The 25162-nt window shown below is 50.8% G+C and overlaps 1 protein-coding gene across 3 annotated transcripts in view; it reads right to left on the reverse strand.

The window, feature by feature from the left end:
* Window positions 1-340: 340 nt before the first annotated feature.
* Window positions 341-25162, reverse strand: part of LOC133375506 (casein kinase II subunit alpha-like) — a 41025-nt gene continuing 16203 nt past the window's right edge. For all 3 annotated transcript variants that reach the window (XM_061607166.1, XM_061607167.1, XM_061607168.1), the window contains 12 exons: window positions 17798-17933; window positions 17263-17374; window positions 14010-14111; window positions 10076-10126; window positions 8886-8945; window positions 6831-6914; window positions 4934-5044; window positions 4528-4629; window positions 2312-2412; window positions 1733-1881; window positions 965-1054; window positions 341-847 (listed from right to left, as the gene is read on the reverse strand). In XM_061607166.1, the coding sequence (XP_061463150.1) occupies window positions 732-847; window positions 965-1054; window positions 1733-1881; window positions 2312-2412; window positions 4528-4629; window positions 4934-5044; window positions 6831-6914; window positions 8886-8945; window positions 10076-10126; window positions 14010-14111; window positions 17263-17374; window positions 17798-17933 (1214 nt within the window). In that variant the 3' untranslated portion in view covers window positions 341-731. The remainder of the gene's footprint in view (window positions 848-964; window positions 1055-1732; window positions 1882-2311; window positions 2413-4527; window positions 4630-4933; window positions 5045-6830; window positions 6915-8885; window positions 8946-10075; window positions 10127-14009; window positions 14112-17262; window positions 17375-17797; window positions 17934-25162) is intronic.

Below are 25162 nucleotides of genomic sequence, written 5' to 3' on the forward strand. Positions count from 1 at the left end.
GAACCCAGCCTCCCTTCTGCCTGCCAGCGGCTTCCCAACCCTCAGCAGTTTGGACTCAAGGGTTCTGGGAAGATCCCCCCATCCTTTTGATTGACATCTTGGGTCACAGGGTGAGGAAAACCCACGAGGGAGCCCCTACGTCAGCAGGACTAAGAGAATCCAACTCCATTGACAGAAGGCAGCTTCAGGAGTCTGTTGTCCTTCCACGGTTCCAGAAGAGGGTGTTCCTCAGCTCTGACGCCTCCAAAGTTAGGCTTATGGTGAAGGAGCCCCAATTGCCTCCGTTATCACCTTCTCCCCCCCCCCCCGCCCGGAATAAGCCGTTGGCCACACTGCCCTGTTAGGGACATAGAAAATAAATTTTATTCTCCGTTTAGGTGTCTACACTGTAGTTGCATCACTAACCACGACCCTCATGGGAAGAATGCAGCTCACGTTACTCGACACAGACAACAGAGAAGCCTCTGTCCGTAGGCAGAGTCCGTGCTCGGTGCCGCAGAGAGAGGAGGAGGAGGAGCAGCAGTGGCGGCAGCAGCAGCCTAGGCTTGGCTCTTTGACATACTCAACAGAAACAAAAATAATAATCATCATATCAGATTCCAGAGACAGCCCCCATCCCCCATCCCAGCCGCCCTCCTGCCAGCTGCGGGGGGTGGGTGGGCACGGAGCCTTGCAGAGGCAGGCAGGGCGGAGCAAGGCAGGTCTCGGAGCCAGAGGTGGCAATGTTGCAGTCAAGGCTGTGCTCCGGCCGTGGCAGGGACTGGCGAACCCAGAGCGTTTGGAGAGGAGATGACGGGCGAGGCGGCCAGGCTGCCGATGGGCTGAGAGGCGGACATGGAGGCAATCCCTGTGCAGTGGGGAAGGAAGAGAGAGCCTGCGCTTGAGCCACAGAAGGGAAGACAAGGCCGGTTTCTTCCAGGCCACCCCAGCAAGACCAACACCCATCGCTCCAGTGGAACCCTACCTGCCAACATACTGGAGGAGCTGACAGGCGTGTTAGCTGACGAGAGCACCGTGGAGGAGCCCATCCTGGCTGGATCTTTCACTATTGGATCTGGATGGGAGAGCAGAACCGCCGGTGACTCACAGGGGCCACCTCTGTTCCCCATGTGCCCCCGAAGCATCCCACTGAACGTGGAGCAACAGGGAGAACCACAAAAAGCTCTGCCGAGGACAGAGTCAAGGGGGCCCTCAGAGGCCAGCACTCAGGGGACAGGGGGAGGCCTCGGGGCCGGAGGACGTTTGGCCAGCCTCACAAAAGGCAAGAGCAGGGCCGGTGTGTCCTCTGGATGCTGGAAAGGCACGCTGTAGGATCACAAGGGCGGACCCGGGAGACTGGCCCACAACTGGGAGCGAAGTCGGGCCACAGCAGTAGAGCTCCTGGGCTGGAGAGAGACTCGTACAGGCAAGCAGAAGGGAAGAGAGTCCAGAGAATAGGCAAAGGCGAGGCCCAGCACGGACCATGGGCCTGAGCATGCACATGCATGGGGGGAAAGGGAGGGGGTGCTGCAGGGGGCACTATCACTGGGCTTCAGCTGGTGGGTTAGGACCCACAGCCTGGTCCAAGGTGGGTCGTGACAGCAGCACTGCCACCCTACGCAAGTATATGGCAAACTCGTCAGAAATGGGTCCCCAAAAGCATGCTTGGGCGAAACGGTGGGCCCTGGGTCTGAGGAGGTCAGAGAGAGGAGAGGGGATGGGGCACAGGGGGAGAGGCGGGGCGGCGACGTACAGAAGTAAGGGTGCTCCATGGCCTCGCGGGCCGTGAGCCGGGCCTGGTGGTCATAACGCAGCAGCTTGTCCAGGAAGTCCAGGGCCTCCGTGCTCACCAGGTGCTGGTTCTCGCTGTGCACAAAGCGCTCCCATCGCTTGCGGGAATGCCTGTGCAGGAGAGGGAGAGAGGGAGAGCGGCTCGGAGGCCTTGCAGAAGGGCCGCAGGAGCTCCATGGGAGAGCCTCTTATCTGCCTTGCGTGCAAAAGGTCCCAGGTTCAGTCCCCGATGGCGGCATCTCCGGGTAGGGCTGGGAGAGGCTCCCCCCGAGAGCCACTGCTGCCAATCAGTGTAGAAGAAACAGAGCGAGACGGACCAAAGGGTCTGACTGGGCATAAGGCAGCTCCCTCTGTCCCCCAGGGCCCAGAAGTCAAACGCTGCAAAGGCTGCGGACCACAGAAGCCCGCTACCCACTTGGTCTCCGGGAGACCAAGGTCCTGTGCCAGGGGAGCGGGCAGTGCCCGACTGGAAGCCGCTCCTCCCAAGAGCGGCTCGTCAGCGCCAGCCTAGTAAGAAGCTCCTGGAACATCTGACACTCACCTGCCGAGGATGTCATTGAAGCGGGGGTCCAGTTCAATGTTGTACTTGTCAATGTAATCATAGAGGTCCTCTGTGCCCAGGACCTTTGCGATCCGCACCAGCTGGAGAGGGATGGCGATGGTGAAAACACACGATGGTTTGGGGGGGGGCACGATTCCACCCACCCACCAAGCAAGGGGTGGGGCCAGCATCCAGCCCTGCTTGCCCTGAGGCAGGAACAGCCCAGCCTGAGCAGGTCCCCCACCGTGATTCTGCTCACACCCACCTAGGCCGGCTCCACCTGTCGCCCTCCTCCCCCTTGGGGAAAAATGAAAAGGGTTTGCCTCGGAGAAGGGGGAGTGGCCAACAAGTGGGGGGGGCAGTAATGGAAGGAGGGAGAGGCCCAGCTGGGTGGAATGAAACCTTGGACAGCCTGCACCAGCCTGGTGCCTTCCATATGTTCTGGACTACAACTCCCATCAGTCCCAGCAACACAGCTGAGGCTGATGGGAGCTGCCGTCCAGAACATACATACACACATTTAGTCCATTTATATACTGCTTATGTTTAAATGAAACTCTAAGTGTGCTGTATAAGTTTCCGCCCTGGGCTCCTGCTGGGAGGAAGGGTGGGATATAAATCAAATAATAAAGAAATAATAGTAACTTCAGGGTTACGTCTTAAACATCCAATGCTAAAAATACTACAGTCTGCAATCTGTAAGACACAAGGAATAACTGAAGAGAGCATCCTCTGAAGTATCAACATTGAGTACAGTACAAACATTGCAAACGATTAACACTGCCAGCCCTTCATAAAAGCAAAGAGAACTTCATCTAACTGCCGTTGGAAACAGGTATCCGTCGCCTCAAGCGCCTTCCAAGAGCAACACACTCACATTAATCACACATATCAACGTTCCAAACCAAGACGCTCAGACCTGCTATTTTGGCACACCTCAAATCGCACCCTGCAAGCACTCGCTTAACTCAGCCTCATGTCCTAACAACAACGCACGCACACGCCCACACCATGAGAACCAGTCAAATCTAAGTACAAAGAAAGGAAACACAAACACACACACGAAAGAAACTATCCCTACCCAGCACTCCCCCTTGTCTCTCATTCAAGGGGGCAGCACCTATCCCCAACAGGCTCTCAACCGGGGGGGGGGGGGAGTACAGAAACCACTTCTTCCAACTTAGTAGGCAATGACATTTCCCGCATCTCTCACCTGAGGAACCAAACTAGTCAAGCATCAAACTTTCACCTGAAACAACATTTGGAGGGCGCTAGGTTGGCAAAGGCTGCTCTTTGAGCATTTTTTCCTGCAGAGGGCTGATGGAGCAACTTCACTGGAACCTGGTACCCACTCCCACTCCTCCTCTCTATTATCCATTTATTTATTATTTATTGGATTTCTATCCCGCCCTGCCTCCCAGCAGGAGCCCAGGGCGGCAAACAAAAGCACTAAAAACACTTTGAAACGTCATAAAAATACATGTTAAAATACAATAAAAGAAAACAACGTTAAAAACATTTTTTAAAAAGCTTTAAAAACATTTTAAAAACGGGTTAAAAACATTATAAAAAACATATTAATAAGCAATTCTAACACAGATGCAGACTGGGATAGGTCTCAACTTAAAATGCTTGTTGAAAGAGGAAATGTATTTTATTAAAATTTGACAATATAAAAAAATGTTTTTTTAAAAAAATGTTTTTAAAGTTGTTTTGTTTTAATGTATATGAAAGTCTGTCTTTATGATGTTTTAAAGTGTTTTTAGCGCTTTTGTTTGCCACTCTGGGATCCTGCTGGAAGGAAGGGCGGGATATAAATCAAATAATAAATGAATAAAATAAAAAGAGAAATGTATAAATATGGGGGGGGGGGACACACACGACAACAGCCAAGGCCTCACAATTACAAAGTGCAGGGTCTAATTGAATCCTTGGCACTGTGTCTCCCTTGGGGAATCCCCAGAAGGGTTTCTAGTGTCAAACACTCACCAGCTGCAATCCATTGGTGGGTGGGGGAAGCCCAGGGACGCTCATCCCCTTCTACGGAAAGCCAGAGGCTTGCGGAACACCCTCCTCCAGAAGGGTAAAGTTCAGAAGAGGACTTACGGCTGGGGAGGGGTGTGGCTGGATCTGGACTCCCCTCCCCACGGAATGTGCCCCACCCCAGCCCACCCCACCGCAGGAAGGAAGAGGCTAGCTGGCCCGGCTGGGCTCACCTGATCATAGTTGTCATGGCCGTGGAAGAAGGGCTCCTTGCGGAATATCATACTGGCCAACATGCAGCCCAAGCTCCACATGTCCAGGCTGTAGTCGTACATCTGCAAAACGGGGGGGGAGGAGGAGGGGAGGGGTGGAGAGCTGTGAGGGGGGGCAGCAGCAGAAATGACACCATGGGCAGTGGCGAGGGGAGGACACCCCCTCCCTCCCCTACCCCCCAAAAGGAGGGAACCCCCAGATAGAGAGCTTTTGTAAGGCTATTTCAATGGCTCGCAGCCACTGTGGCGACGTTCTACCGCCACTGTTGGAGGCAGTGCCTGGGAGGGGCTGCCTGGGGTCAACTCCTCCCCCACGGTCCCCACCTAATTCTAGGGAGCAAGGCCCAGGGCCTGGCTGCGGCCGTACCTGGTAGTCCACCAGGAGCTCCGGCCCCTTGAAGTAGCGGGAGGCCACCCTCACGTTGTACTCTTGCCCTGGGTGGTAGAACTCCGCCAGACCCCAGTCGATCAAGCGCAGCTGCAGCCAGAAGAGGAGGGAAAGGGAAAGGCCCCTGAGCACCAGGGCAAGCAGGAAGGAGACCCCTCACTCCTGGCAGCCAGGAGCAGCAACCTGCCCAAGGCTGGTCCAGGACTGAGGACAGGGATGGAGAAAACCAGAAATCTGTGCCTCTTGTAAAAATGGGGGGTGGGGGGAAAGGAGGTACAACGGCCTGGCCCACAAGCAGCCACTGAAGGGCTGGCAGGCATGGCGGGACAGTCCCTGGCCACATGCCGATGGAAGCCAAGGACACAGGGAAGAAGCAAACGGCGGCTGCCTGGCACAGCTGCCCAGTTGGTACCAAGCCTTTCCCTAGGGTGGGAGGTGCCGGGGGGAAGCACCAGGGCGACCCCTGCCTTACGCCCCCCTCCCCACATGCATGTCAGCTGCACCACTCCTTTGACACAGACCATGCGCCCACCCTCCCCTTATCTGATGGCTGCTGCACAGGCAGAACTTTGGAGCAAGATGGATCCTGCAAGGAGCATTTCCTGGCTGGAGACCTGTATCCAGAAGGCAAGGCCGAGAAGAGGCGGCCACCCACCTTTGGCACAACAAGCAAACTGCCATCATGCCCCCTTCACGTGGCCACTGGGACAAACAGGAGGCGAGACCAGCTGGACCTTCAGTCTCTTCCAAGAGGGCCCCTCTGATAACTCCCCATGAGAATTCGTAGCCTTTCCCACCTGGGGGAGATGCTTCCCTCCTTTTACTCCAAGTCCCTTTCCTATCATTTCATGTTTTATTTTTGAGATTGGGTCTGTGGGCAGGGATTTGTTCATTTACTGCGCACTGTTTCAGGCACTTTAAAACAACCACAAACAGTCTAACATTTTCGGGAATGGTTATTAAACCCTAGTGAGTGAGGCATGCATTCTGACAGCACCGTTGCATGTTTTTGGGCGTCGCTGCAAGTGCCCCTCCCCCAAATCAAAGTGGAGCCCCAACAATGCAAAAGTTCAGCCTGGCTTACTCTGAGCTGGGATGCTGTCCTTTGCTACAAGGCCCTTCAGGCCTAAGCATGGACTCACAGGTGTAAAAACGATCCCATCTTCCACATTTTCCAGTGGGTTATGCCTCTGCCAAATTCAAGCTCTTAGTGGCCCAGGAACCCCTGTGCCATTTGGACCATATGAAATTTGCCCCCTCCCCACTCCCATCAGTTAGCTGTCACACACATAATGCCAGTATTCCAAGTCCTCAACACTATCGTATTATCAATTAAATACAGCCTGCTATTTCCAAATATATGACTGGAATAAAATCTAAAATGTGTTATAAAGACATCTAAATAAGTATTATTTTGGACTGTTTTCCAACTGCCTGGATTTGGTCCCATTGAGGTGCTGCATCTCCGGAAACGATGAATGCTTTTTAATTAATTAATACTGTGAAACTGGCGGGGCTTTGCGACTTTGAACACTCAGTGTGTTCTTCACGCACCAAGGCTCCCTCCTCCCATGGCTTGAAAAAACAACAGAAGGTGTAGGAAGTCATGGCTGAAGCAGCAAATGCCAGGACAAATCATCCGCTGCCCTAAAAGGAGGAGGAGGAGGAGGGGGTCCAGTCTGGATTATTTTAGCCAAGTGGAATAACACAGCCATAAATAAACATGACCCAGTTAATGAAGCACAGGGGTTATGTGTCTCCAAAACAGTTACAAGCACTCTGCTGCCCAACATTCGAGGATCACCCAAGTGGCCTCAAGCAAGCTGGCAGCGCAGGCTGTGTCTTCCAGCAAGGGCTGAACCCGACACGGCCTTACCTTCCGGTGCTCGTGGTCGATCATCACGTTGTGTGGCTTGACGTCCCGGTGCATGACCCCCATGCTGTGGCAATAATCCAGCGCCTAGAGCGGCAGGAAGAGACAGGCAGTGGCAACAGGCAAATGGCATTTGGAAGTACTTGCCCCAAAACAGGCACATGCCAGGGAGCAGCCCAGGGGCAGGAGTTAGCCACTTAGCAAGCCCAATCGCTGTAGCAAGACTTAACCGTTACGTGTCGCCCTTTGGGGAGTTTTCAATAATAATAATAATAATAATATTTAATTTGTTTGTCGCCTATCTGGCAATTAGCCACTCTAGGCGACGTACATTAAAATGAGATAAAATACAAACATTCAAATGCAATCACATAATAACAATAAATAAAATATTGGACAGTCATCGGTACATATAAAAACAGTTATAATAGCAGCATACGACAGATGACAAAATCATGGAGATTTACCCATCCCAAGGACCTCATAGGCCTGTTGGAATAGCCACGTCTTCAGGGCCTTGCGGAATACGTCTAGGGAAGGGGCATGTCGGAGATCACATGGGAGGGAGTTCCAGAGAGTGGGGGCCACCACAGAAAAGGCTCTCTCCCTAGTACCCACCAACCTAACTGTTTTGGTTGGCGGGATTGAGAGAAGGCCTTGTGTGGCCGATCTAGTAGGGCGGCATAGTTGGTGGCGGTGGAGGCTCTGCATGCACATTATCTTAATAATCCTTACAAAAGTCTGGCCAATATTGATCACTCCTGTCTTGCTGGGAGGACTGAAGCTGAGAGAAGAGTGGCTGGCTTCAGGCCGCCTCAAGTTCAAGGTGTAATGTGGGCTGGAGACTTGCGAGCTTTCTTGCACAATGTAGTCACCCTGTCACACAAGCCTCAGGCTGGCTTCCAGCCCCCTAACGCAGGTGCTAAGGACAAAGAGTTGGAACAGGGGCCTGCCTCCATGCAGCTAGAATTCTTTTTGCAGTCAGGTGAGGGAAGCAGAAAGCCAGTCTAGAGGGACCTTTGATCTCATGCAGCTGAGCCCTCTTCTCAATCGTCCCAGAGTGCAGGACACGGAATAATGGCTCAAGTTGCAGGAAGCCAGATTTCGACTGAACATTAGGAAAAACTTCCTAACCGTTAGAGCGATACGACAATGGAACCAATGACCTAGAGAGGTAGTGGGCTCTCCGACACTGGAGGCCTTCAAGAACCATCTGTCGGAAATGCTTTGATTTGGATTCCTGCATTGAGCAGGGGGTTGGACTGGATGGCCTTAGAGGCCCCTTCCAACTCTACTATTCTATGATAAAGCATGGTGGTGATGGCCAACGGCTCAGGTGGGTTTCGAAAAGGGACAAGACAAATGCATGGAGGAAAGGGCTATTAACGATGACTAGCCACAATGCCTAAATGGAATTTCCACCAGCAGAAGCAGAAAAGTGGCAGAGGTGGTTGAGCGATGCCTGGAGAAGCTGCCCCTGCTACATCTGAACAAGGGGAGCAACCCTTTGTGTCCCGGCCTAGCACCAGGAAGATTCACAGGCATATCTCCGCCTGACAGTGCTTGATGGACTTCAGGCCAAGCACTCTCTCTTTCGGCCTGATCCACCTCACAGGGGTGTTGTAAGGGAAATGCATCCACAACCCCTGAGGTCTTTGGACAAAGAGTGGAATTGAAATGTAATGAGGCTGCTGGGCTTGGCATCACAGAGGCTCCTTGAGGCCAGAGGGCTCTTTGTGAAAGACCCCAAAATGTCTCAGACAGGGCTGCCTTCTGAGGTAGCCCCCTCTGACTGCAGGGGCTCCGCAAGACCTGAGATGGGGGGAGTCTAGCTGGAGTTGCCGGGGACTGATTCTGGGGCCCTCTGCATGCAATGTGGGTTCTCTTCCACTGATCTACAGGCAGAGCTGAACACAATCCATAAACCTCTCTTGGACCCTTGGGATGCAGGCCAAGGGTGAGCAGCATCCCCCCCCCCCCAGGAGAAGCCACTGTGTGGGGATAGCCAATGCACAGAGCAACTCATCACCTCCCTTTCCCCTGTGCTCGATTCCTTACCTTCAGAATTTCATACATGTAGAATCGAATGTCAAAGTCTGAGAGCGTCTGATACAATTGCTGGGCAGGAAAGAAGAGAGATTGCAGAAAGGCCGTTAACGAGGCAAAGCCCGGACTTCCTGCTCCAGGCTCTGCCCTGGAATAGGCCACGCACTGACTGTGCACAGGGCACCTTTCTCCACACAGCTGAACAATCACAACAACCCGCCAGATCTACAAGCAGGGTGGGGGGCTTCAAGGTTACAGGGCTTGCGGCTGAGATTTGTTCCTTGCACTGCTCACTTGAAAGCTTTAGTCCTGGATGTCCTACACTCACACACACACCCCAAACTGGATCTCTTCAAAGAGCTGCAAAACCACGTGGGAGGAGGAGGAGGAGGAGGAGGCAGCCTTAAGGCCTGCTCCGGCTACCTGGGCACTACCCACCACCTGAAATCCATCTGTTTCAGGGCACAAGGCCAGTGCAAAAGATGACGAGGTGGCCTTCGGGGAAAGGAGCATCACATCCAGCCTGGAGCAGCCTGCAAGAGATGAGGCAAGAGTCTACTGCTCCAGGCTGGATGCAAAGCTCCCTCCCCCTCAGGGCACCTCATCATCCTTGCCCTGAAACCGTCCCCTGAGCTGGGAGAAGAACCAGCCGCTGCCCAGACCAGAGACGGCTCTGCTGTCACTTTGCCTCCCAAGCATATCAGGAAGGAAAGAGATGTCCCGGGACCTGCTTGGCTGCTCTAAAACGTTCTTCCTGTGGGGTTTATGGCATCCTAGGAAAAGAAGCATCGCACATGGTCCAAGCAAGGACAGGCCTCAAAGCCTTAATCTGGAAATCAAATTAACCAAAGGAAACTGAGCGAGGAAGGAAAGCTAACAGCTGGGCCTGTGTATCTGCCTCTGGAGGGCCTCTCTCCCCACCTTAAGTATGGCGCTACACTCTCTCCCTCTCACGGGCTACTGCTAGCAGCCTCAGAGAAGGAGGAGGGCTTGCAGGGAAATGGTCACCATGAAGTTGACACCACACCCCTCCCCTCAGCCAGGTCACCGCTGACTCCAAGGCCAAGGTGGGTTTTCCAGCTGCCCTGGAACAAAAGGGTAAATGCTGGGAGCCTCTGCTGGACCCACTGTAAGGCCCCCTAACGCCCCACCCACAGCAGATGGAGAGAAGGGATCCAGAAGGACTGCAGATGCTCGCTCACCTTGAAATCTGTATTGTTGACATGCTCAAAGACCAGGGCGGGTGTCCGGGACTGCAGGGCGACAGCAACAGCAGCAACACCAGACATTCCAGGGCAGGAGCGAGAAAGAAAAGGATGACAACAAGAACTGAGTCTCACCCGTGTATGGCAGAGTTGCCACCACTGGGGGAGAGGAACGACAAGCAGTGGCCTCCTCATCCTCCACCCCCACACTGCATCTATGGGGCACCTGAGCCAAGGCAAGGGTGGGCCAACAGTAGACAGCGCCCCCTGGCAGGCCGCTAGCCACATTTTGGGGGAACCACCTATATACTTGAATGCCCGGCTGGGAGGGCTTGAGTCTGATCCAGGGAGGCCCTTCTTCGGCTCTCAAGCAAGGGGGCAGGCTCAAGGTCACCCAAACACACACAATGAACCTGTATCAAGTGATCCCAAGCCTGCGCCCTTGCATTCCACACTGATGGGCCATTATTATTATGATTATGATTATTATTATTATTATTATTATTAACTTTATTGATACCCCGCCGTTTTTCCAAATTGCAACTCACGGCGGCTTCCAGATAAAAAACAGATACAATTAAAACCTACCAAAGTTAAAAGCATACAATACATAAGTAAATAAATATAGACAGATATAATTAAAAAATGAACTCTAATTTAAAATAGCATTAAACTGTTTCTGATATTAAAAACTATACTCATAAAATCAGAATAATTAAAAAATAAACAAGCAAGAGCAATATGACCTCCTTTTGGGCCTATCCTTAGCCGCCTTCGGAATCAAAGGCTTGCTGAAATAAGAAAGTTTTTACCTGTCGACGAAAGGACTGCAGGGAAGGGGTCATTCTTATCTCCTTAGGGAGGGAATTCCAAAGCCTAGGGGTAGCCACCGAGAAGGCCCTATCTTGTATCCTCACTAGTTGTACTTGTGCGGATGAAGGTACTAAAAGAAGAGCCTCTCCTGAGGATCTCAGGGCCCGGGCAGGCACATAGAGGGAGATACGGTCTGACAAATAGCCTGGACCCAAGCCGTGTAGGGCTTTATAGGTCAGCACCAGCACTTTGAATTGTGTCCGGAAACAAACTGGCAGCCAGTGGAGCTTTTTTAACAGGGGAGTTGTATGGTCCCTGTAATCAGCCCCAGTTAACATTCTGGCTGCAGCATGTTGTACCAGCTGAAGTTTCCGAGCAGTCTCCAGAGGCAGCCCCACATAGAGCGCGTTACAGTAATCTAAACAGGATGTGACTAAGGCATGTGTCACCATGGCCAGATCGGACGGGTCAAGGAATGGGCGCAGTTGGCGCACTAATCTCAAATGTGCAAAAGCCCTCCTGGCCACTGCAGAAACCTGGGAATCCAAATTTAAAGCTGAGTCCAGGAGGACACCCAAACTGCGAACCTGTGCCTTCAGGGGGAGTATAACCCCATCCAGCACAGGCTGTATCCCTATTTCCTGATCTGCCTTACGACTGACCAGGAGCACCTCTGTCTTGTCTGGATTAAGCCTCAATTTGTTCACCCTCATCCAATCCACCACTGATGACAGACACTGGTTTAAAACCAAGACAGCTTCCTTGGAAGAAGGTGGAAAGGAGAAATAGAGTTGGGTGTCATCAGCATACTGGTGGCACCGAACTCCAAACACCCGAACAACCTCTCCCAGCGGTTTCATGTAGATGTTAAATAACATAGGGGACAAAACTGAACCCTGAGGGACTCCACAGGCCAACGGCCAAGGAGTCAAACAGGAGTTCCCCAATACCACCTTCTGGGTTCGCCCATCCAGGAATGACCGGAGCCACTGCAAAACAGTGCCCCCAAGTCCCATCCCAGCTAGGCGGTCCAGGAGGATACCATGGTCGATGGTATCGAAAGCCGCTGAGAGGTCCAGCAGAGCCAACAGGGACACACTCCGCCTGTCCAGTTCTCTGCGTAGGTCGTCCACCAACGCGACCAAAGCCGTCTCCGTCTCATACCCAGACCTGAAACCAGATTGAAATGGATCTAGATACTCCGTTTCATCCAGGAATCTCTGGAGATGGGAGGCACCACATGCTCTATTACCTTACCCAAGAATGGAATATTGGACACTGGCCGGTAGTTATCCATGTTTAAGGGGTCCAGGGAGAGTTTTTTCAATAAAGGTCTCACAACTGCCTCCTTTAGGCACCTTGGAATTTTGCCTTGTTGTAAGGAGGCGTTGACCACTCCTTCCACCCACTCAGCCAGTCCCTCTCTGGCCTTTTTTATAAGCCAGGAAGCGCAAGGGTCCAGCAGACATGTGGTGGCTCTCACCTCTCCAAGGATCCTGTCCACATCCTCAGGCTGCACAAATTGAAAAGAATCCATCAATATAGGACAGGCAGGCGCCCAAGTTACATCCCCTGAGACTGTATCAATCCTAGTGTCTAAGTCGGAGCGAATCTGAGCGACTTTACCCGCAAAATGTCGTGCAAACTCTTGACAGCGGGTTGTTGTTGTTGTTATATGCCTTCAAGTCGATTACGACTTATGGCGACCCTATGAATCGGTGACCTCCAAGAGCATCTGTTGTGAACCACCCTGTTCAGATCTTGTAAGTTCAGGTCTGTGGCTTCCTTTATGGAATCAATCCATCTCTTGTTTGGCCTTCCTCTTTTTCTACTCTCTTCTGTTTTTCCAAGCATTATTATCTTTTCTAATGAATCATGTCTTCTCTTATGTGTCCAAAGTATAACCTCAGTTTCATCATTTTAGCTTCTAGTGACAGTTCTGGTTTAATCTGTTCTAACACCCAATTATTTGTCTTTTTCGCAGTCCTCTGTATGCGCAAAGCTCTCCTCCAGCACCACATTTCAAATGAGTTGATTTTTCTCTTATCCGCTTTTTTCACTGTCCAACTTTCACATCCATACATAGAGATCGGGAATACCATGATCTGAATGATCCTGACTTTGGTGTTCAGTGATACATCTTTGCATTTGAGGACCTTTTCTAGTTCTCTCACAGCTGCCCTCCCCAGTCCTAGCCTTCTTCTGATTTCTTGCCTGTTGTCTCCATTTTGGTGAATGACTGTGCCGAGGTATTGATATAATCCTTGACAAGTTCAATGTCCTCATTGTCAACTTTAAAGTTACATAAATCTTCTGTTGTCATTACTTTAGTCTTCTTGACGTTTAGCTGTCAAATGGGCCATGTTGATTCTAGTAAAACAGCAGCCAGGAAGGAGTGACGACTCAGCAGTGGTGTGCCGCACTGGCGCTTCTCCTGGCAGCCACACAAGAGCTGCCGAACACCCAGAGAGGCCCCATGGAAGCTGCCCCACCACAATCTGCCTAGGCTTGAGCATGCGCGCCAAGACCTCAGAATAGAGCAGGCTACCAGCTATGGATAGAAAGAAACGCCCCACAGAGCTCGACAGGTAAGACTGTGGTCCAAAAAGCCATCTAGACGTCGCCCCTGGCTACAAGGCAGCCCCATTCAGGCATCCTTCAACACTCTCGCCTTCCCCAAGGAGAGGACAGACCTATAGCAGGCCAGAAGGAGAAAGCAGGGGGATCCCAGACGGGCAGGAATAAAGCACGCAGCTCAATGGGAAACAAGCCCCATGTTCTAGGAGACAGCAACCTCTAACGTGGCAGTGGAGGTGGGGGGCTGGATGCCTGCCCTAGCCACAAAACTGAAACTCCCTGCATTTTGGGGGTGTTCACAGCTGAGAGGCCCCACGGCATTCTCCTCCCAGAAGACCCCTAGGCCCAGAACAAGCACCACTGCCTTGGCTGAGGCAGGCAGCGTCTCTGGGATGCAGAGAGAGAGAGAAGCCGGGGGCGTCTCTATGCACCACTAACAAGAGGACTTCCTCCTCTCCCTTTTTAAGAACCAGCTTAAAACAGGACTTTCTTTATAAAGCACTGAGTTCATGAATGTTGCGGGGCACACACTAGTCCTTACCACGGGATCCTTGACAATGTCTAGAAGGCTGATGATATTGGGGCCCCCTCGGAGATTTTCCAGAATCTTAATCTCACGCTTGATTTTCTTCTTTTTTACTGGCTGAGAGAGAAAGAGAAAGAACCACACAGGTAGCCCAAAGATCTGACCCTTCCAAGCCCCATTTGTTTTAAGCTTCATCCTGCCCCCCATGCTAGGATGCTCTGTGGTGTGCTGTGTATGAGCAGCCACAGATGACAGCAGGGCCCGCCGAGGACTTTGTTTGTTTACTTATTACATTTGTACCCCCTTTCTTTCCATGATAGAAACCCAAGGCAGCTTCCCTATGGTTCCCAGGCAGTCTCCCATCCAGGCACTGACCAGACCTGACCCTGCTTAGCTTCGGCAGGGCGCTGGCCTCATGTGCCGTCAGACTATAGCCTTTGCACTGTTGCGAGTCTTGACATCCGCAGCTCAAGCTGCATGTGCAAGAGGAAGAAACCACAGCACAGAGCGGCTTGTTCCTCTTCCTTTGCAGCCTCTCAATTTCAGGCCTACAAGGTCACTCCCTGCTCTTAACTCTGGTTCGGCATAATGTGTGAATTGACAAACTCTGATTTAAGTTCTTGGGATCATGGTCTGAATTGAGCCTGGTTGTCATCAGATGTGTATCAGGTGTAAGTTGATAACATATTTTTTTGATAAGAGAAAGGCTTCTTCCCCTAAATGCACAACTCAATCCTTAAATGGTTATGCCTCAAACAATTTGTGCCACTTTCCCATCTTACCAGAAAGAAATGGCATTAATTTCCTCCCTCCCTCCCGGGGCTGGCCTGACCTGTCTCTGCAAACGAAAGAGGCTGTGCTTAACTGCAGCAAACAAACCATTATGGAAAACCACACATTTGCAGGTAGGGGAGTCCCAATGCATTGCAAGAATACCTTTTTTTAACACATATACAGTGCCTTGCAAAAGTATCAGAAACCTGATCAATGCTGTCATATTACATGTGAAAAGGACCTTGGGATTGTTGTTGATTACAAGCTGAATATGAGCGAACAGTGTGATGTGGCTGCAAAACAGGCAAATGGTATTTTAGGCTGCATTTAACAGAGGTATCGTTTCCAAACTGCGTGAAGTACTAGTTCCCCTCTATTTGCCACTGGTTAGGTCTCATCTTGAGTACTGCGTCCAGTTCTGGAGACCACATTTTAAGAGGGATGCAGACAAGCTGGAACAGGTTCAGAGGAGGGCAACAAGGATGATCACAGGACTGGAAACTAAGCCCTATGAGGAGAGACTGAAAGAACTGGGCATATTTAGCCTTGAGAAGAGAAGACTGAGGGGAGATAGGATAGCACTCTTCAACTACTTGAAAGGTTGACACACGGAGGAGGGCCAGGATCTCTTCTCGGTCGTCCTAGAGTGTAGGACATGGAATAATGGGCTCAAGTTGCATGAAGACAGATTTTGACTGGACATCAGGAAAAACTTCACAGAATCATAAAATAGTTGGAAGGGGCATATAAGGCCATCAAGTCCAGCCCCCTCCACAATGCAGGAATCCAAATCAAAGCATTCCTGACACATGGCTCTCCAGCTGCCTCTTGAAGGCCTCCAGTGTCGGACAGCCCACTACCTCTCTAGGTAATTGGATCCATTGCCGTTTGGCTCTAACAGTTAGGAAGTTTTTCCTGATGTCCAGTCGAAATCTGGCTTCCTGCAACTTGAGCCCATTATTCCGCGTCCTGCACTCTGGGACGATCGAGAAGAGATCCCGGCTCTCCTCTTCCTAACTGTTAGAGCAGTATGACAATGGGACCAATGACCTAGGGAGGTGGTGGGCTCTCCAACACTGGAGGCATTTGAGAGGCAGCTGGACAGGCACCTGTCAGGTATGCTTTAAGTTGGATTCCTGCACTGAGCAGGGGGTTGGACTGGATGGCCTTAGAGGCCCCTCCCAACTCTACAGTGGAATGGCTCAGACCCACACCAAGCGCAAGGGGGGTGTTTGGGGAGAGGGTGTGTTGCCAAACCCCTGCTACATCTTGGTTCAAAGAGGGCCTTAAAATAGTTCAAATCCATAGAATCATAGAATAGTAGAGTTGGAAGGGGCCTATAAGGCCATCAAGTCCAACCCCCTGCTCAATGCAGGAATCCAAATCAAAGCATTCCCGACAGATGGCTCTCCAGCTGCCTCTTGAAGGCCTCCAGTGTCGGAGAGCCCACTACCTCTCTAGTAATTGGTTCCATTGTCGTATGGCTCTAACAGTTAGGAAGTTTGGGGAGGAGTGTCTTTGGCAAAATGTAAAGATTATGGAATGATCTCCCCGATGAAGTTCGCCTGGTGCCAACACTGTTATCTTTTCGGTGCCAGATAAGACCTTCCTTTTCTCCCAGGCATTCTAGCAGCATCTGCTGAACTCTGACCCCAGGTCTTTTAACTTGCTTATCTGTGCTCCATGGTTTTAAACCTTGTATGGTTTTAAAATTGTATATTTGTTTTTAATGTTCAATGTTTTTAATTTTTTGTAAACCGCCCAGAGAGCTTTGGCTATGGGGCAGTATATAAATGTAATAAATAAATAAATAAATAAAAATACCAGCCCACATGGCAAAGCCACTGTGGGAATGAAGGCAATCAGAACTGTAGAAGACTTTGCACACTCAGAAGTGTTGTCTCTGCCGAGCACAAATTTTCTTTTAGTGATCACATCATTTGCAATTTTACAGCAAGGACCAGAGGATGGAGGGCTGGGCTGGGGGGAGTTCAAAGGGCCCCAAGAACACAGGCTAAGCTGGGCACAGAAGGACCACTTGGGTCCCCCTCTGGTTTCCAAGCCTTTCAATGGGATCCCAAGCCTCACTTCTGCAACCAAGATAAACAAAGACAACATAGCCCAAATCCTCAGGAGTGCAGACTCATGGTACACTCAGAGAAGTGGGCTGTGCACAGCAATTGTGACAGGTTTTCTTAGCGCCAATAATAGCCCCATCTACAACAGCTGAAATGCCACATTTCAAGAGTTCAAAGGACTTCACATGCATCAACTCAGCAGTCTTCACAACCTCCCTCAAAGGTAGGCTGGTATCATCCCCATGTCAAGGACAGGGGGAGGTAGCTGAGGAAGCGGTGGCTTGTCCATGGCTAGAGCTCCTTCCTGGAATGGGATCTGAACCAAAGACCCCCCAGCCCACACCTTGGCGGAAGAGACGCCCTGCACCGAAAGGAGTGACAGCCAGGAAGCCAACGTCCCTTTTTTCCACACCCACCTTGAGGATTTTCACCACGACTTTCTCATTGTTGGTGATGTTGATGGCTTCGAAGACTTCGCTGTATTTGCCACGGCCAAGCTTCCGCACAAGCTGGTAGTCGTCTTGATTGCTGCCGGAGAAGGAAGAGGGAAGAAGGGCGGAGGGATGAAAAAGCAAAAAAGGTTGCTGGGGGCTCCCTACTTTGAACGTCTGCTCTTCCTCCTGCCCTTCACATTTCGGGGGGAGGGGGAATTCGGCATGGCTGCCCTGCCCCACTGGCTGCACATGGATGGCCCATCCCCCTGCCCCTTCATTGCCTTTCCAGTCTTCCACCCAAAAGGCAAGACACTCTGCAAAAAAATCTAACCAAGATCAATTTCTTTTCTCTCAGTGGCATTTTCCCCTCCACCCCCCTGGTCCACGCATGGTCCCGGCTTGGATGGGGCTGGCAGCAACAGGGAAGGTGGTGCACCGACTCCTGGCCCAGCCAAGGAAGAGAGATGGGGCTGGCTCCGGCCCCTCTCCCCCGGCGCAGAGTCCGCACTCCGCTTACCCCCATTCCACGACATGTGACTCGTAGTCCCAATATTCGCGGGGCCTCTGCGTGTTCACGTCTGCGTAGACCCTCGCTCGGCTTGGCACCGGGCCTGACATGCTCTCCCAGCCTGATGCTCGGCACCTCAATTGCTCTGACAAAAGAAGAGGAAGAAGTCGACCTATATCACAGAGAGGTTGGAGAAAGGAACTGAAACTTACTCAGCACGAAAAGGGAAAGGAGATCTAAACCAAGGAATCTTTATAAGCTCTAGTAAGGGCTGGCTGGCTGGTTAGAGAGCGCCCAGCGGGAGCGGCAGCAGTGAGAAGCACCAGCAACTGGAACGGTGGAAGCCACACATGTGTATCTGCGCATGCACATTCACACATTTGCCCCATGCCCTCCACTAGACTTGCCCTTGGCTTTCCGAGCCTTCAGGCGAGCAGCCAGAGGACTGGCGTGCAGCAGCCACAGTGAGAGCCCTGTCTCCTGATGTTCTCAGGAAGGCCTGTTGGTCACCAGGTTGCCTGTGGAGATTTCACTGATCTGGGAGGAGGACATCAATCCAACTGCTGGGCTATTGGAGTTTTGGGATTTGGGGCTACTGGAGAATTATTGGGGCAGGGGTGTCATAGGAAGGTGTCTTATACCAGCTGAGGTCATTGGTCCATTTTGCAACTGGCAGGCGCTCACCAGGTTTCAGAGAGGAATCTTCCCCAACCCTACCTGGAGATGTCTGGGACTCAACCTGGGACCTTCAGTGTGGAAAGGAGCTGCTCTGCCACTGAGCTGCAGCCCCTTCCTAACAGCAAGGGGGGGGAGTAGCCTGTCATTTCAGAGCAGGTCAGGGGGCGATCCTGGTGACTGGAACCCACAGCGGCATCTGAGCCAAGGTTCACCAGAAGAACATGACATAAAGCTGGATCAGGCCAGTGGCCCATCTAGTCCAGCAGCTTTTTGCTCACAGTGGCCAACCAGATGCCTCAATGGGAAGCCGGAAAGGTAGGACCTCAGCACAAGAGCACTCTCCCCTCCTGTGGTTTCCAGCAACGGGTATCTGGAAGCATACTGCATCCGACTGTGTAAATGTAAATGTAAATGTAATTTTTTAGGTCGCCTATCTGGCCGAAGCCACTCTAGGCGACGTACATATTAAATTCCAATAAAATACAATAAAATACAGTAAATACAATAAAATATGATATACTCAGCAATAACAAAAATAACAACATATGCAGTACATAACAACAGGCATTCAGTATGTAAATTAGCCCACCCCGGCGGTCCCAAAGGCCTGTCCAAACCGCCAAGTTTTTAAGTAAGGCTCGGCGGAAAGTATCCAGGGATACTGTGGAGAAACAGTACAGCCATCCTGGCTAGCAGCCATTGATAGCCTTTTCCTCCATGAATTTGTCTAATCCTCTTTTAAAGCCATCCAGGCTGGTGGCCCTCACTGCCTCTGGTGGGAGTGAATTCCACAGTTACAACTATGTGCTGTGTGAAGGAGGACTTTCTTTCGTCTCTCCTGCAACATCCAGCTTCACTGGATGTCTGCAAGTTCTAGTTCTCCATCCCATGCGTAATTTTGTAAGGCAAAACCAGGCTCACCCTGAAGCACGAGAGACAGAGAGAGAGAGAGAGAGAGAGAGAGAGACCTGCCCATTTCCCTCAGTGCTGAGCAACAGGGCTCCCTGGTGGCTTGGGCCTCACTTTTAAGTGTTCAGTCACAGCTCAAGGCCTTCACCAGGCCTCAGACAAATTCCTGAAAAAAATTCTGACTTGGGAAATGCTGTGGACATAATACATCTCGATGTAAGCAAAGCTTTTGGCAAAGTGCCCCATGATATTCTGGTTGGCAAGCTAGCTAAATGTGGGCTGGATGGAACAATTATCAGGTGGACCCACAATTGGCTACAGAATTGCACTCAAAGAGTGTTTATCAATTGCTGCTTCTCAGACTTGGGGGAAGTAATGAGTGGGGTACCACAGGGCTTGGTCCTGGGCCCAGTGCTCTTCAACGTTTTTATTAATGACTGGGATGGGGAGGTGCAGGGAATGCTTATCAGATTTGCAGATGATGCAAAATTGGGAGGGACGGCTAATACCTTGGAAGACAGAAACAGAATTCAAAGGGTTCTTAATAGACAAGAGCATTGGACTGAAAACAACAAAATGAAATTTCACAGGGATAAGTGCAAAGTTCTACACCTAGGAAAAAGAAACCAAATGCACAGTTATAAGATGGGGGATACTTGGCTCAGCAACACTACATGCGAGAAGGATCTTGGGACTGTTGTTGATCACAAGCTGAATATGAGTGAACAGTGTGATATGGCTGCAAAAAAGGCAAATGCTATTTTATTTATTTATTTAAATAAATAAATAAATAAATGCTATTTTAGGCTGCATTAACAGAAGTATAGTTTCCAAACTGCATGAAGTATTAGTTCCTCTCTATTCGGCACTGATTAGGCCTCATCTCGAGAGCTGCCTCCAGTTCAGAGGACGGCCAGGATCTCTTCTCTATCACCCCAGAGTGCAGGACACAGAATAGTGAGCTCAAGTTGCAGGAAACTAAATTTTGACTGAACATCAGGAAAAACGTCCTAACTGTTAGAGCACTACGGCAATGGAACCAATTCCCTAGGGAGGTGGTGTTGAGCCCCAGCTATCCCAAGCACATCAAGGAGAGTGGGCAGAGGAGGACGAGACTTTTGAGGGCATTGAGGGAGGGGGGAGCGCTTGCAGCCTTCCACGTTCTCTGGACAATCCTCAAGGTGACTTAGACTCCGCTCCACCTGAAGGCGCCTTGCCACCTGCTAGCACTCCGCCAGAGCCATTGGGGAGGGATCGCACATACACGCACCAAGTCCACCCCCCTAGGACTCCCCGCCTGGACCTTCAAATGTTTCCCCACCAACTTGCTCCCTGCCCCCTGAAGCCAAGCTGGCACCTAGCTAGCCTTACTGTCCGATGAGCAATCAGAGGCTCGCCCCCCTTCACCCCGCACGAGACAACGCGAGAAGCGGGACAGTCAGAGGGTAGAACCACGCAGGAGTTGGAGATTACAGGCGAAGACCTTCCCTACTTAAGGTGGTCCCCCCTGGTTGAGGTGCTGAGTCAACTTACTCCACACACTGCAGAGAATGCTTAGTTAGCATAGTTAGCATCAGTAGTGAGTCAGCCTAGAAAGATCTATGAAGCACACTGCTTTTGATGTAACCGCGACTCGAATAAAGCAAGAATTATTGCCAGTCTCGCCTCCATCTCCTGTGTCGGGCTCTGGGCAGGACAGGTGGTGGACTCGATGGTCTTATAGGCCCCTTCCAAGTCTACGATTTAATGACTCTATGATTCTATAACGTTCTCCTTCACAAAGTGGAGGAAGCAACTAGAGGATCAGCTATCGTTGACTTGATTCTAGCCAACAGAGATGGCATAGTGGATGAAGTGGTGGTTATGGGAACTCTGGGGGAAAGTGACCATGCTATACTAGAGTTCTTTATTTTAAAGGAAGCAAAAGCTGAGAGTAACCGTATGCATATCCTAGACTTCAGGAAAGTCAATTTTAATAAACTCAGAACAATGGTAAGTAAGATCCCATGGCAAGCAACCCTCATGAGAAAAGATGGGTGGGAGTTTCTAAAAAAGGAAGTTCTAAAGGTACAGTTGCAAACAATTCCATCAAGGGAAAAATGGGGAAGACAGCAAAAGAAGCCAATGTGGCTTTACAGAAAGCTTAGAGATGAACTGAAAACAAAAAAAGGACACAGACAGGAAGTGGAAGGAAGGCCAGGCCACAAAAGAAGAGTACAGACAGGTAGCGCAGAACTGCAGGGATGGTGTCAGGAAGGCTACAGCTGAGAATGAGCTGAGGTTAGCGAGGGATGCCAAAAGCAACAAAAAAGCTTTCTTCAAGTGCATCCATAATAATCCTCGCTGGATCGTCACCTTGTACTGGTGAGTGGGCTTGCGTGTTCCAATGAACCCTGTGAGCTATGCCGTCGGGAGTCATGCACTCCCAGCAGGGTCACCCATGGCGGTAAGGTCAAGGGAGAGGAACCAGACAAAGAACGATCCAAGAAAGTCCTCAACGGCAGAACAGGCGGAGGATAACAATGCATATGTTACAACAGCTGTGAAGGCAGATGAAGGCTATAGCAGATAAAAGACTCCCAATTGTCGTGGTATCCATGCCATTGGATCAAAGCCTTTTTCTGTCAAGACTGTGTGTTGATCATTGTGCGCCGATCTCGCCACATAAAGCAAATTTACGCACAGGCGTTTTCCAACCAAACCAAACCAAAAGTCCCACGGCGATCAGCGAATGGCGATGGGGGCAGGACTGTGAAATCCAGAAGCCCCTAGTCATGGACTGGCACATGGGCGGTGGATACAGACTCAGTCGTCCTGGCTCAAGGACCGAGGCAGTTGAGTAGTTTGGCAGAGACCGTCCTCATAAGATCACCCTCACTGTGGGAGGCTGTGTGGATCCAGAATTGGCCTCAACAGTCACTTACGGGCCCACTGTTCAAGACCTTATCTTGGAAGACAATCTTACTCGGCCACGAGTAATCACCAATGAATGACCATAATAAAAAACAGAGAAAAGAAATGGTGGCAGAGCTACTCACTGAGGATGGCAAAATGATAACAAATGACAAAGAAAAGGCGGAAGTGCTCAATTCCTACTTTGGCTCTGCGTTCTTCCAAAGGAGACCCTATGGCCCTCCTGGCAAATGTGAAATTGAAGGGGCAGGATTGGAGCTTGAGATTGATAGACAAATGGTCAAGGAACACCTAATCACTTGTTCAAATCACCAGGGCCCGATAAATTGCATCCTAGAGTACTGAAGGAACTGGCTGAAGAACTCTCAGAACTGCTGCCTATTATATTTGTGAAATCGTGGAGGACTGGTGAAGTGCCGGATGACTGGAGAAGGGCTAACGTTGTCCCTATCTTCAAAAAGGGCAAAAAAGGAGGAACCTGGGAACTACAGACCAGTCAGCCTGACATCAATCCCTGGGAAAACTCCGGAGCAGATTATAAAACAGTCAGTCTGTAAGCCCCCTGAAAACAATGCAGTGATTACTAGAAGCCAACATGGATTTGTCAAGAACAAATCCTGCCAGACTAATCTTATCCCATTTTCTGATCAGGTAGCTTCCCTGGCCTTCATCTCTTCACAATCATGCCAGAGTGCAGGACACAGAATAATGGGGTCAAGTTACAGGAAGCCTGATTCCTGCTAAACATCAGGAAAAATCTCCTGTTAGAGCAGCACGGCAGTGGAGCCAATGACCTAGAGAGGTATTATTTATTAAATTTATTTATTAATTGCATTTTTAAACCGCCCTATAGCAACAAGCTCTCAGGGCGGTGTACATAAGATAAAACCACAATTAAAATACGAACAAGTGTGGATTATAGAACATATTTAAGAACAAAATTAAATACAAATTAAAATAAAAATTACAATACAATTAAGTTTAAAATTAAAATTAAATTAAGCTTAAAATGCCTGGGCAAAGAGGTACGTTTTTACCTGGCGCCGAAAAGATAACAAAGAAGGCGCCAGGCGTATCTCATCTGGGAGGGCATTCCATAATTCGGGGGCCACCACTGAAAAGGCCCTAGATCTAGTTGCTGTTCTCCGGGCCTCCCTATGAGTTGGGACCCGGAGAAGGGCCTTAGACGTCGAGCGCAGTGAACGGGTAGGTACATAGCGAGAGAGGCGTTCCAACAGATATTGCGGTCCGATGTAGTGGGCTCTCCAACACTGGAGGAAATCAAGAGGCAGCTGCACAGCCACCTGTCGGGTATGCTTTAACTTGGATTCCTGTATGGAGCAGGAGGCTGGACTAGATGGTCTTATAAGCCCCTCTTAACTTTACTGTGCTACGTTCTATGAAATCCCATCTGGGACCACCAGCAGCTCTCTCTCATGCTGGGGAAAAGCAGTCCGTGCTGCTGCTTCTGGCTTTCTTGCAAGGAGGCCCGATAAGCTTGCTGCAAGCGCCTGGGCTTTGCTAATCCAATGGCCCTCTTGACTCTTGCCAGCACAAATGCTCCCTCCCTCTTGCACCAGACCCAAATACTCCACCCCCCCGAGGCCAATTAAGCCAACTACAGAAACCAGCTCTCCAGCTTCCCAAGTGCCAGAGCAATTAAGAGCAGGCCCCAAAGAGCCCATCCTTAACCAGTCAGCTGCAGGACCAGCCGGGAGCAACACAGGAGCCAAGTGCCAGGAAAGAGCAAGTCACCTTGGCCACAGGCAGTCAGGGGCAGGAGAGGAACCACAGAGAACACGGCTACTCCTCCGGGGCCTGCAAGCTGCCCCAGGGAAACATTTCCTACCATAACAAAGTCCTTTCAAGGGACTGTGGCTCAGTGGCTAGAGCATCTGCTTGGCATGCAAAACGGCCCAGGTTCAAGCCCTGATGGTGTCTCCAGGTCGGGGCTCCTGCCTGAAACCCTGGAGGGCCACTGCTAGTCAGCACAATCAGTACTGGACTAATGGTCTAGTTCCTACAACACCTTCTGCCCATGCACTGGGTTGGGACTAAGGTGCCTTCTCTTGCAGCACCTCTGAGCTTAGGCCCAGAAAGCTGGGATGCAATCCAGGTTTTAATGCTTACACTCCCTTGCCCCGGCTCAGATGTACAGACGTCAGCCCCAAACCCTAACTTGCTGTGGACTCGGCTGCCCTCCCAGTCCTGTCCTGGTCACCCAACAGGAAACCAGGGGGAATTCCGCAGCTCCAAACCAGGCAGCATTGTATGGAGACACACCAGCCTGGCTCCACAAAGGGGTAGAGGAACCTGCATGGAACAGCACAGCGGAGATGGATCCAGGAGCAGGAACACGAGAGGCCAGAACGGCACGGCACAAGCAAGGACTCCCATCTTGAGGGCCTTGCAGGAGCTCCAACCAACTTCCACCGGCCTCTTTTGTGGGGAGCAAACTGCCTCAAAGGATTTTTGTCCCAACACAGAGGCAATCCCTCAGTTTGTGCCTTTCCCCATCTTCACTCGCAGCCAGCAGTATAAAACTCCCAAAAGGTTTAATCTGAGTAAGGTTAGGGCACAGGAGGAGGGGAGGAGTCGCTCCATCCCCTTGATCATCTTCGGCTGTTCTTCTCTGAACCTGTCCCAGCTTTACAATATTCCTTTTGAGAAGTGGTGGCCAGAACTGCAACCAGTAAGCCTCTGCTGAAACTATGGTGCATCTACACATCTACTGGGCAGCCACACTTGCCTTTAGTCCATCTGACTACAAGCGAATGGTTCTCCAAGGCTCTCAGTTAACGCGTATTAACACCAGACAGGGCACCCACACTATACTGTTTTAGACACCTGCTAAAAACCCATTTTATTTCAGCA

Source organism: Rhineura floridana, chromosome 1 (assembly GCF_030035675.1).
Source record: "Rhineura floridana isolate rRhiFlo1 chromosome 1, rRhiFlo1.hap2, whole genome shotgun sequence".
Taxonomy (NCBI): Eukaryota; Metazoa; Chordata; class Lepidosauria; order Squamata; family Rhineuridae; genus Rhineura; species Rhineura floridana.